This window comes from Oryctolagus cuniculus, chromosome 4, assembly GCF_964237555.1.
Source record: "Oryctolagus cuniculus chromosome 4, mOryCun1.1, whole genome shotgun sequence".
NCBI classification, from domain to species: Eukaryota; Metazoa; Chordata; class Mammalia; order Lagomorpha; family Leporidae; genus Oryctolagus; species Oryctolagus cuniculus.
This window is the reverse complement of record NC_091435.1, coordinates 67,998,208-68,010,367: the sequence shown is the minus strand read 5'-3', so window position 1 is coordinate 68,010,367 and position 12,160 is coordinate 67,998,208. Positions and strand designations below refer to the sequence as shown.

Genomic DNA, 12,160 nt, shown 5'->3' with positions numbered 1-12,160 from the left:
TGCCATTTATTCTGTCTCCCTCAGGAGCACTGGCCCATCAATTCCCAGACCTGTTTTCTATGCCTCTGTTTTCTTCAGCGACTCTCCTACTACTGCTCCTAGTTAGTATGTAGGGGCCCACGGAGAGAGCCCAGGATCAGAGGACTGGGACTGTGCACTTTGGCACTCAAGTGTGTGACTCCCTCATACCTGCAGGGCCATCTACTTGACAGACAAACTGAAGGGGTGTGGCTCCCGTAGGATCAAGCCCAGCCTGCACTGCAGCCTGGGGCCTGTGCTTATTGGTGTTTGAAAAAGGGATAAGGGTAGTAGGGAGTGACGGAATCCAGGTACTGCAATACGGGATGCCAGGCTAGACACCTGCTACCCAGCCACTGACTTCTGTAATGACTGACACCCACTCTAACGGCTCCTTATTGAAAGTCATGTATCCCACCTTCCTCACTCCGATTCTGGAGTCCCCTAGCCAGTGTTTCCTTTCTTCCACAGATTCCTTGGTTTTTCACACCTATCCTCATAACCTGATCTCACCTCATGGATTAAATAAGCGCCCTTTAGTTTACACATATTACCCTGATACCGTTCATTACAGTGATACAGATTCCTGTGGATGCTCATGAGTGTCAAGACAGGGTGTTTTTATAGCACCTAGTACAGAACTACTTTCTCTTAGTGGCTAAAAGCAGAGTACAGCTGCTGCCCTGTGCTAATAATGCACATATCTGATATGACCCAAGAGCAAACAGAAGGCTTCTTAATAAGCATACTAGGTTACACTCATTCCGGTACTTAAATAGAGTATGTTTTTCATAATCCACCATTTAAAAAACCCCAAAATATTTCAGTCACTTAATATAAAGATACTTCAAAAATCTGTGGAAAATGAAATTGAAAAATGGTTATGGGGTGGGTGTTTGATGCAGGAAAATGGAGTGGAAAAATAATGATCTCATTGTAATTATTATCACTGGGGTGGGCATTTGGCATAGCAATTAAGACACTACTTGGGATACCTGCATCCTGTATAGATGTGCCTGGGTTTCATCCTCAGCTCTGTTCCCCTTTTCAGCTTCCTGCTAATGCTCACTCTGGGAAGCAGCAGGTGACAGCCCAAGTACTTGGGTCTCTGTCACTCACATGGGAGACCCAGGCTGAGTTCCTGGCTCCTAGCTTTGGCCTAGCCCAATCCTGGTTCTTGCAGATAACTGGGAAGCCAACCAATGTATCTCGCTTTCTTTTTCTCTGTGTATGTATCTTTGCCTTTCAAGTAAGATGCAAATAAATTTTTAAATTTTTAAATGTTTATTTTTGGGGCAAAATATTCTAAAATCCATGCATAATATTTCCATGAATTTTTTAAAACTCTGCATGGATTTCAAAATTTTTGCACTAAAATAAACTTAATTCCATTTTCTCCTGGAATTTTTGAATACCCTTTTACTCACTTACAGAGTAGTTTATTGGTGAGTTTTACTCTCTGTGTTTAAAAGTCCACTCTAATTTATAAGCTACAGTTGAGTATTTTTCAAATAGGGCTACCTCACTGTGTATGACTTAAAAAGAACAAACAGCAATAATTCATCAATGGCAAACCCCCTACAAAGGGCAATATTCTGATCTAAAAAATAAGTTCCATTTAATATTTATTAGAACTTGGATTTATTTCAGAACCATAATAAACTAATTCACACTTTAAAAGCTAAAACATAAGGTTTAGTATTTCTGGAAAGGAAATTCATATCACATGGACTATACAATCTGAATATAAAGAATGTACAGCTCAGAGCTAACATTGCCATTAATGTCTCTTAACTGCATTTCAATTGCTTTTGCTCCTGAGCAGGGGCTTCCTGATTTGAAAACATCCCTCAAATTTTTTGTCACCCACCTGCATAGTAAGAGAATGTTCGCTTGTTTCGGTCAAAAACAAACCAGCGTTTTTTCCAGGTTTTAATTTTCCCACCCATCTTGATGAGGAATCCTCGGCAGGTTTTCTCTGTGATGGACACATGGTAACAGGTGTCAATATTGTGGCCAGCAGTCTCCACGTGGCTCCGCAAATCAAAGTCTTCCTTCCGGACAGGCAGATAACGTGTCAGAGGACGAGCCTGGAAGAATGCAAAAACCAATTACATCTCTAAGGAAATATTTGCTTGGTTTTAGGTCACAGAGATTTAGAAATGAGAACTGTCTGGGAAGCTGAAGCTTTACAACGCCTGGTAACTATGAGAGCTGAAGACAAACAAAGCAGTTATCATTTGTTGTCTAAAAAGAGAATGCTGCAATATGGGGGTGGGGTGGACGCACCCAGGCCAGGAGACTGTATTCCTTGAGATGGGCAGATGAAAGAATGGAAAAATGTCAGTTATCTCTGCCTAAACAAGCCCAGGGAAACGGAGCATGAAGCTGACAGGGCTGTATGTACCCTGGGGATGAGGACTGCTCTCCTGGGAGGTGTCCAGCAGTCCCTGCCACAACATAGCATTGGTTCTCCTTAAGAAATCTCAGACTTGACACGAGAGGTTGAATGCTGTTTAGTACGTACAACTTCCACAGGACCTCCCCCACCCTGCCAAAGGCATAGGTGTCTGCTACACAGGAACCACTCATAGCAGTTGGAGGCAGAGATGTGTGAAATTAAAGTGAGAAGTGGGATGAAAGCTGGGCCTCACGGAAGAAGCCGTCCAGGGCCAGGCACCAAGGTGATGTATTTATTTTACTTTTACTCCTGGCTGGGGTAAGATACTTCCAATCTAAGAAGCATGCATCACCAAGGGCAGGATTTCTGAATGGCTGTCTTGTTAAATAACCCCGCCCCTTGGCCCGAGGCTGGGGAGGGGGAGGTGAGCAAGGGGAATGACCTAATCATATACTTGGAGCCAAAGCTTATAATCAGGATGAAAATAGAGTTGTACTTCTTGGTTTGGCTTCAGATACTACAAGGCATGGATGACCTTCACTGCGAATTAAAATTTGGCAGAGACTGCACATGATGAAATCACATGAACAAGTTTTACTTACTATTTTCCCTTCAATATTTTCCCTTTGATTTGTGGTACTTGGCTGTAGACAGATGCCAGAGGCTTCCTGATACCACAAAGCTCACAAAGCCTTAAAGATAGCCTCTAATCACTGACTGATGGCGCTCAGAAACTATGACAAATAATGGAAATGACACGTTTGCTTGTGAGTCTAGTAAACCTTGGTAAAACTGATTTGAGCCTTAAATTACACAGTACTTAACAAAACTCTTCTTTGTACTCCGAAAACACACATGATATAAGCAGCTATCATGATAAGAACAGAGATTTCAATTCTATAATGACCACTCAATTTGTTAACAATACTACCAAGAAACTGGACTGCTTTGGAATTTTTTTTCCAAAATATGGCTTAATAGAAACTCTTCCCTTCCTCAACCAAAAGTTTTAGTTTGAGTATTTTGTTTTATTTTAAAGATTTATTTATTTATTTGTTTGATAGGCAGAGTGATAGGGTGAGGCAGAGGGAGAGAGAGAGACACACACAGAGACAGAGAGACTTAGAGAGACAGAGAACTTTCACCTGCTGGTTCACTCCAAATGGTTGATGACCAGGGTTGGGCCACCCCGAAGCCAGGAACCTGGAGCTCCATCTTGGTCTCCCAAGTGAGTGGCAGGGGCCCAAGTACTTGTGTCATCTTCCACTGCATTAGCAGGGAGCTGGATCAAACGCAGAGCAGCTGGGACTTGAACCGGTGTTTATATGGGATGCCAGTGTCACAGGCTCAGCACCACCCCTTGCACCACAATGCCGGCAACTGGTTGTTTTATTTGTTTACAGCAGAAAAACCCAGCTGTAGTTTTCAAAGTTGTTTAAAAAAAATGCTCTCCTTTAAAAAGTACTCCAAAGAATGAATAGAAGAAAAAGAGCCTCTCCCACCAAAATGCTCCATGCATGCACGACTAGAGAAAAGTGATATTTTGTTTGTAGTTCCCTTAGCATTTTGAAAAAGACACTTTTTTTTTTTTTTTTTTTTGCACACTAGCACACATCTGTCTCTCAACTGTTACATGTCAGGTGCCAATATACAGTGCCCTAGAAGGCATTTTCAGACACAGAACGGTTGTCTTCTACAGAAGAACCACGAGGGGGCAACCTATTCTTATCCGTTCGATCGGCCGACCAACCTGTGCTCTTTGTTTCTCTCTTATTTTCACTTCCTTCTCTATTAACTTCTGTCTCTGGCTGGTTTCTTCCTGCAGCCGTTTTTCCAGGAGTTCTCTGCGCCGTTTTTCTTCTTCCAGAGCTCGTTTTTTGGCTTCCATTTCCCGTTCCTAAATATCATTAAGATATACTGGTTATGCTTGAATGGTTCCAACTAACACCAAAAAGAAAATTCTCACTAAACAATTCTTAGGTTGCAATATATACAATCCCTTACAATATATACCTGGACAAAAACAACCCATCTTCACCTCTTAATTGCTTTCAAAATCGTCACATGCAGAAATGTAACCACTAAATGAAATTAACAATTAAATACTGGCTTTAAGTGGGAAAAATAATCCAGTTTGTGACTATATTCAGCCACTTCATATTAGGATCACATCCTTCATGTTTTAATAAAATTCCCCATATACTGTCACTCAACACTAGCCATGCTATTTAGCCATTCTTTTGACTGCTGTCTTCTAACTGAAGGCTATTGGTCCTTGCAATTCCTGTTGTTGCTCTGCAGCTTCCTGGCTGAAGGTCACAGAGGAAGCACATGGGGAAGCTGGGAAAGGAAAGGAGGTGCCCTGTAGGGCAGGATGCAAAGGCATTTTGGGGATTCCTAAGGAAGTCCAGATTCTGGCTTGAAATACAGTCACAATAATGTGGGATTTTTTTCATATTACAATGGTGCAGTTAGCACAGGCTGGGAAGGGAGGGCGAATGCACAGACACAACATCCCTCCCTGTACTCTGGCAGGGACACAAAGAGGCCGTCAAAGGGAAAATACAGTGCAAAGCATTCACTTCAGTCTGTCGGCACTAAGTATATAGTTCAAGTTACGGGGAGCTGTAGTGCAGTCCCCAGCCCTAACACCTTTACTTTCCAGGTAAGAAAATGAGGCTGTGAAACACTGAGTGACTACTCCAAGATCACACCACTTACTAAAGCTCTTTAAGGAGGAGAACTTTCTAAAATCAAATACAGGGCTCTGACATAAAGACAGTGAGCTTACCCGGGATTCAAGCAGCCTTGTTTTTTCTGCGTGAGCCTGCTTCAACAGTCTCTCCATTTCTTCTATTCTGGCAATATTTGAAGTGCTGGCACTGAAATCAATACAAAAGCCTTTTAAGAATATTGATACAGATTTTCAACATTTTCTATCAAACACACACGTGCATACACACACAGACAGGGCCAGGGAGGTGCATGACAAAATCCAAGCGTATAGAATGTAAAGGCTGTTACTTATGAGTTACTGGTCTGCAGAGGCAAATCAGTTCAACTCCGAAAATTGTAGGTGACATTGACTTACTTGAGTTTAGGAGACAAAAACAGGCAAGTAAAATAGTGCCGATGTAAGCCATTTTACTCATAAGTAAGTCAAAATTTGATCTTACAAGGTGTGATTTCAAAATGCTTCCTCCAAAGTCTAAACATGATGGCCAGTGAGAGGTCTAACCATCAGTCTACTCATTGGGAGATGTCAGACCAACACAACTGTCACCAAGGTTCTACTTAAATGACACTTTGAGGAGGTTTTGATGGCAGTTGGAAGTGGCTTTATTCCACTGGGAATATGTACCACTGTTGCTTTTTTGTTGTGCCTTTGTACATGAAAGTGTTTTATTTCCTGAGTGATGATGCCAATTAAGAATGACGTTAATAGGTGCAATGGATAGGTGCTGGTCAATTTTGTGAAGAGTCTCCACCCAGCACACCAATATGGACACTGTACAAAGTGAGTTAAGAGCTTCAAAACAAATGTGAGAGCCATTGCCCACACGAATGAAAGGAGAAACCCCAGGGCATGAAATCTGCAAGAACAGTTAGGATAACCAAAAGAGAAACAGAAGAGTTTGGAAATGTTTAACATAAAACAGAAAAGTTTATTTTTTACTTGTTTACATTTTATTTGACTATTCTAAAAAAGAGGCACTATGGCCTAGGTCAAAGCTTATTTACTCTGATGTTTCAGTCTTGTAGAACCAATGGTATTTCTTATGCATGTGTATCATGGTTTACTCCCCAAACAGCCCACCACAGCTGAGGCTGGGGCCAAACTGAAGCCGGAGTCAGGAATTTCATCTAGGTCTCCTATGTGAGTAGCAGGGGACCCCAGAATTGAGCCATTATTTGCTGCCTTCCAGGGTGCACAGTAACAGGAAGTTGGATTGGAAGTAGAGGCAAGATTTGAACCCCAGCACTCCAGTATGAGACCGAGGCATCCCATGAGGTAGCTTAACCTACTGTGCCACAATCCCTGCCCCCATATTTACTTAGACTTTAATGTTTGCTTGGTTTTTTTTGTTTTTTGTTTTTTTTTTTTTTTTGCTTACTTGTCTTTTTCCCCTCAGCTTTACTGAACATATGTAGTTGACGAATCCAAGTTATATTTATGGCACACAATGTGATGTTTTGATATTTGTATACAATGTAAAATGACAACTACAATCAAACTAATTAACATCCCCATCACTTCCCTAGTTACATTTGGGTGTGTGTATGTGTGTGCGATGAGACACATTTGTCCCTTAACTTTTCTGTGACAGCATGATTGCAGAATAATTCCTAGTAAGCAGATGCACATGGCCATGTTCATTGTACAAAGTTGCTTCACACAGAACTAAAATTGCAAATAACCAATCCCCAAGGCCAGAAATTACATTTTAGCTTTTTGTGCTAGCAATCCTCTAAATGCCAAAAAATCAAAGGGAAGGTAGAAGATGCCTGTAGAAGGTTGAATGTAGAAGGGGAGAGAAAAACAGGCTCTTCCCTTCGGTATTACCATCAACCTTAACCCGTCTGCCCCATCATACTATATACTGCACATATACTGAGCAATATATATACCACTTACAGTAACTTTGAAATAATTATTATGTTACTGAAAGATTTTCAGAATCAAAAACTTGGGACTTAAGAGTTAACGAAAATTTATGTGACTCTGAGATAAGCTTTTATCCATTATTATGAAGGAAAATAAAGTGAGGAACATGAGGAAAGTCAGTAAGAAGGAACTAACCCTTCCAATGCAAATTATAACAAAGCATCCATAATTGAGGACTTCTTGAAGACTGGTATGAAGAACACTGAATGACTAAAGAATTTGCTGTGCTTAAGAGTTTTAAAAATTACGTATTAAAATGTCCTCAAATTATAAGTTTATTAAAAAGGTAACTCCATGCTGAAATTGGAGTGACACAGATGTGGTCTTGTGGTTTATTATGTCACAAGAAGCCACTTGCAGCATTACAGAATTCCTCAGTGTTGTGAGTACATTTGGCCTTTGCTTTTTGTTGAGACATCATTTCTCTGATCACCAGAAAGTTACATGAACTAGACTATGTTTTTGCTTGTTCAGCATCATTATGTACTCTGTAAATAAATAGAAAGTTCAGAAAATATGCAATTAGGAATCAGTTCTGCATAAAATTGTCATTCTTCCAACATTATTGAACTGATTATAGAACATTCTGAATACCACCTGCAAGGATACCTAGTATTGCTAGCCCCATTACTAAATTACTAAGCCCCGACCTTGTGTCCATCCTTTGGAAAAATGTTAAGACTCAATAAGATTGAAAGCACAGAGGTCTGCGAGTACTTCCTCCTCTCAATCAATAAGAACTTCTGTGAAGTGTACCAGGAGAGAGAATGAATGGGGAGCTGGGCTGGGTCTGTAGGACAGAGTTCTGGCATGTGAGTTTATCCGGCAGATAGTGCAACGTCTTCAGAGCTTCAGAAAAGGAGGAATTCCATGACCAGGATTCTAGTTTTGATATGCTGGCAGCCCTAAATCCATTAAGACCATCTTTGCTTCCTCAAAGTATGAATAGAAATGTGACTGGCTAAGTCCCCACAGAAAGTTTAATATACAAAATAGCTACAGCTTTCCCTTTAACAAGACACAAAGAGAAGCAATCTTTCAAAGTTCTGCTTCAACTGATGGAAATTATTTCTTTATTTAATCAAAAACAGTGTGAATGAAGCTTTGAGTCAAATCAGCTTTGAAGTTTGGTATCAATGTGAAGGCAAGGGTAAGGAAACAGGGTAAAGGGGAAAATGCAGAATGGGATGTCAGACTGGATAAGTCACACAAGATACAAAAGAATGCAAAACGACTTTCAAGGGTCAAGACAGCCAACTCTCTTGTGCAGTGTAGACTCAGTATGTCTCAAAAACATGGGCTTGTACCTTTACAATATCCCAAATCAATGACTTTACTTTTTGAAACCAACAAGTGCTTTTCCAATCCAGAAACCTCACACATAAATAATCCCTACCTGGAAATATTGTCAGGTGAGCAGGCCGAGATGCTGGTCTCCATGCTATCTGAGCTGTCCAGGCTCAAAGTATCAAAAGCTTGGTCCTTGTAGCTGTGCTCCGGGTAATGGAAGCTATTCAAGTAGACATTGGATTCAGATGCTGTGCGGTTGTAAAATTCTGAGGATTTTTGCCTTTGTCCTTCGCTCATCTGTTGGTGATTATAACCTAAGGCAAGAGCCATAAATATGTTAGTATACTTCAATTTTTAGCCTTAGAATCTTGTAAGTCTACAGACTCAAGCCAGCAATCAGAAACATGTGCATATGAAATTTAGGCCTTGGTCTAATTTGTTTTGAAGCCATGAAGATCAAAGAAACAGCATCATGCTCAGTGCAAGCAAGAGTTTCAAAGAAGTGGTCCTGTGAGCGATCTTAATTGTCAGCAGGATCACTTGACACTTTCCTATGCCATTCCTACATTTCAGCACAAGTGAGAGTAATACATCAAAACACACAGACCAAAAAAGAAGCAAGACAAAAGCACTACTAAAGGCAACACTACCAGCACTTTAGGTATGTCACTTATTCAATGATATTCAACTTTAAGGAGCACTCAATCTGGTAATGAAACAGTAGGTCGATTTTTAGGGGTAGGACTTAAGAAACTTATATCTCATACCATCTCTAATATTTTTAATCTGGTTAAGAGTCAAAATATGCACTTCTCTTTCTTGTTTGCTCTCTCTTTTTCAGTTTCTCTTGAGATATTCAGGGTTGGGTACAGTGGGTTAAGCCACCACTGTGACCCCGCATCTCATATTATAGGGCCAGTTTAATTCCAAGCTACTTTGTTCCCAATTCAGTTTCATGCTAATGCATCCTGGGAAGTAGCAAATGATGGCTCAAGTGTTTGAGTCCATGTCATGCACACTGGAGACCAGGATGGAGTTCCTGGCCCAGTCTTGGCTGTTGTGGGCACTGCAGAGTGACCCAGAAACTCTCTCTTTGTCGCTATCTAGCTACCTATCTTTAATTCTATCTCTCTGTCTCTCAAACACATGAAAATAAATAATCATTTTTTTAAAACTTAGGGGCCAGAGTGGAGGTTTGGCATAATGGTTAAGACACTGATTAGGGTACCCACGTTCCACATTAAAGTGCCTGGATTTGATGTGTAGCTCTCGCTCCTGTCTCCAACTTCCTGTTAATGCAGACTCTGTGAGGCAGTAGTAATGACTCAAGTCATTGGGTCCTTGTAATCCACATGGAAGACCTGGGTTGTGTTCCAGCTTTGGCTGGGGCTGCAGCTATCTGGGAACTCAAACTGCCAGCTGGGAGATCTCTTTGTCTCTCTCGCTCCCTCATTCCCTCCCATTCAGGGTCCACAGTCCTCCCAATGGTTATATTCCTCTTATAAACACACACACACACACATCCTTTTTCTTTTCCATCTTGCTAGTTTTTAGCTACCTGGTGTTAATCATTTGAAAACTATCAAAATTATCAAAAGCACCATCTGGAAGAGGTATCTTCTCATTCTTACCCCGGTACTTGGACATCTGGTTTGTCAGGTTACTGACTTCTGTTGCTATCCACAGCTTGGTTTCTGATAGCCAGTTTGAAGCATTATACACCAAATTCTCTTCAGTTCTCTAATACATCCTCAGGAAGTGGGGATCATACAGTTAAACAAATCCCTCAATTTACTACAAAACTTCTCCCTTAAGTTTGTAATCTCTTTCTTCCTGATAAGAGAAGTGACTGCTTGAATAGTTTCCATTACCCTGGGAGTTGTTACCAGAGCTAATAAGAGTCTTCAATTGGATCATCTGAATTTAAACCCTTAACCTTGTGTTCTGCCTACTTTTCAACGTGTCTTTTAATTAATGAAACGGCCAAGAAAAGGCAAGAGGACAACAGAAGGGAACTAACTACACACTGCTGTCCTAGCTGTTGAGTAAACATTCCATTCAGAAACAGAAGCCATATCCATGATGCCTAACAAAATATTACATGCCAAAAGTTTCTACAAAATGATTTTAGTTTCATGCAGAGTTTTCATGCCATTAGTATTTGGAGCAGTTTTACATATCCAAATGAAAAACACATTATTTCTGATTAGATGTTTCTAATAAAATACATTTACTTAATATAATCTGCCATTATAAATTATAAATACATGTGTGTTTTAAAGCCACATATCATTCAGCTAAAGGGGGATGCAAAACATAGAAGCACACCAGGAGACCGATCAAATATCATTCATCATAACGACTAATGTATAAAGCGTTCAGTGAAGCCATTGCATTCATAAGCGTGGAGCTGGTTCTTTCTTTTATTTTTAAGAAAGGAAAAAATAATTCATTACATAAATATGGCAAAATGTTTAAAAAAAGTACAAAATAATGAACAAAAAAAGGAAAAAAATAACTTATTACCCAATATTTACCTTTGATACTTGAACTTTTGGAATTAGTAATTGCTCCTTTTAAATTGTTTCCAATTATTCATTATGGAAAGGAGGAAGACAAAAAACCAAAAATTATTTGAAATTGTCATATATATGTTTCTTTATGGTTTCACAGAAGGTTTGTGACACTGAACTTGTGACATTGAAAGCTTTCACGTTGGCTCCAGCTACGTGGAAGACATTTCTGTGTTTTAGTATGAAAACCAAATCCCAGAGCAGCCATTTGTTGAGGTTTGACTTTATGTCTGATCTCCCAGCCATGCCGGTGGTAGTATCAGCACCTTACATATTCATGGCAATGCGAAGGACAAAGCATGTGTCTAACGAGCATGTCTTTCGAAGTGCAGGATTTTCGTGTCCCATGGACCAGTGTCAGTGGGAATTCTCATCTAAGGGAGCCACTCATGTCTGCTGATGGGTGACACTTTTCTGATCACAATGAACCCCACTGTCACCTGGCTTTACTTTTTCTCTGCTAAACAAATCCTGAAACTAGTTAACCCTGCAATTATAAACAAGAGCATGGACCTCTCTCTCGTGACCCCGGAATTGCACTGGTATGATTCCAAAGACCACGTTTGGGGATTTGGCTATGATCTGGCTATCCAAAGGTATTGATATTTTCATTTGAGGAAAACATGATAGGGAAGCAGTGGGTTGAAGGAGGGTAGCCTGGTAGAAGGCTCAGCTGTCTCAGTGCAGTGATGAGCACTGGGGAAGCTGTACTTGACTCAGGGGGTTAGCTTTATCAGGGCAGGAGGCATATCCTGCTCACCACAGTAACCCTAGTTATTTAGCACATGAATGTCACAAAGTAGTCATTAAATAATGCATTTTTCATCAGCAAATTCCAACGACATTAGTGGTTAAAAAAGGCAGTGGAATGCATCTACTCTGTGGGGTTGGGCAAAGGAACTGGAAGGGGAAAAATGAGACTTTCCCCACCCTTGAGACTACTTGGGGTTTGCTGTTATTTTTAAATTATATGGTAAGAATAACATTCAGCAGAGAGAAAGCACAGCGACTTTGGAAGGCTGTAAATCCTCATCCACACAAATATGGCTGTTTGAAGAGGTAATTACTAAGGTTTAGAAAGCAGGACATGATCACTGTTGAGGTTTATGTCTAATCATAGCACAGACAAGCAACCAAAACCAACCCAGCCATTTTCATTGCCCAGGAGAGACAACAGATTGGACAGGCCAAGTCCATGTATGACAATAATTA

The 12,160-nt window shown here is 40.5% G+C and overlaps 1 protein-coding gene across 45 annotated transcripts in view; it reads right to left on the bottom strand.

The window, feature by feature from the left end:
- The window catches only part of PHLDB2 (pleckstrin homology like domain family B member 2), a 237,420-nt gene that overhangs the window by 6,085 nt on the left and 219,175 nt on the right, over window positions 1-12,160 (bottom strand). For 27 of the 45 annotated variants that reach the window (XM_017347099.3, XM_051859335.2, XM_051859340.2 and 24 more), the window contains 5 exons: window positions 10,913-10,948; window positions 8,482-8,689; window positions 5,211-5,301; window positions 4,170-4,316; window positions 1,889-2,108 (listed from right to left, as the gene is read on the bottom strand). In XM_017347099.3, coding sequence (XP_017202588.3) covers window positions 1,889-2,108; window positions 4,170-4,316; window positions 5,211-5,301; window positions 8,482-8,689; window positions 10,913-10,948 — 702 coding nt within the window. The remainder of the gene's footprint in view (window positions 1-1,888; window positions 2,109-4,169; window positions 4,317-5,210; window positions 5,302-8,481; window positions 8,690-10,912; window positions 10,949-12,160) is intronic. The other 18 variants (XM_051859336.2, XM_051859337.2, XM_070072077.1 and 15 more) reach the window with 1 other exon arrangement.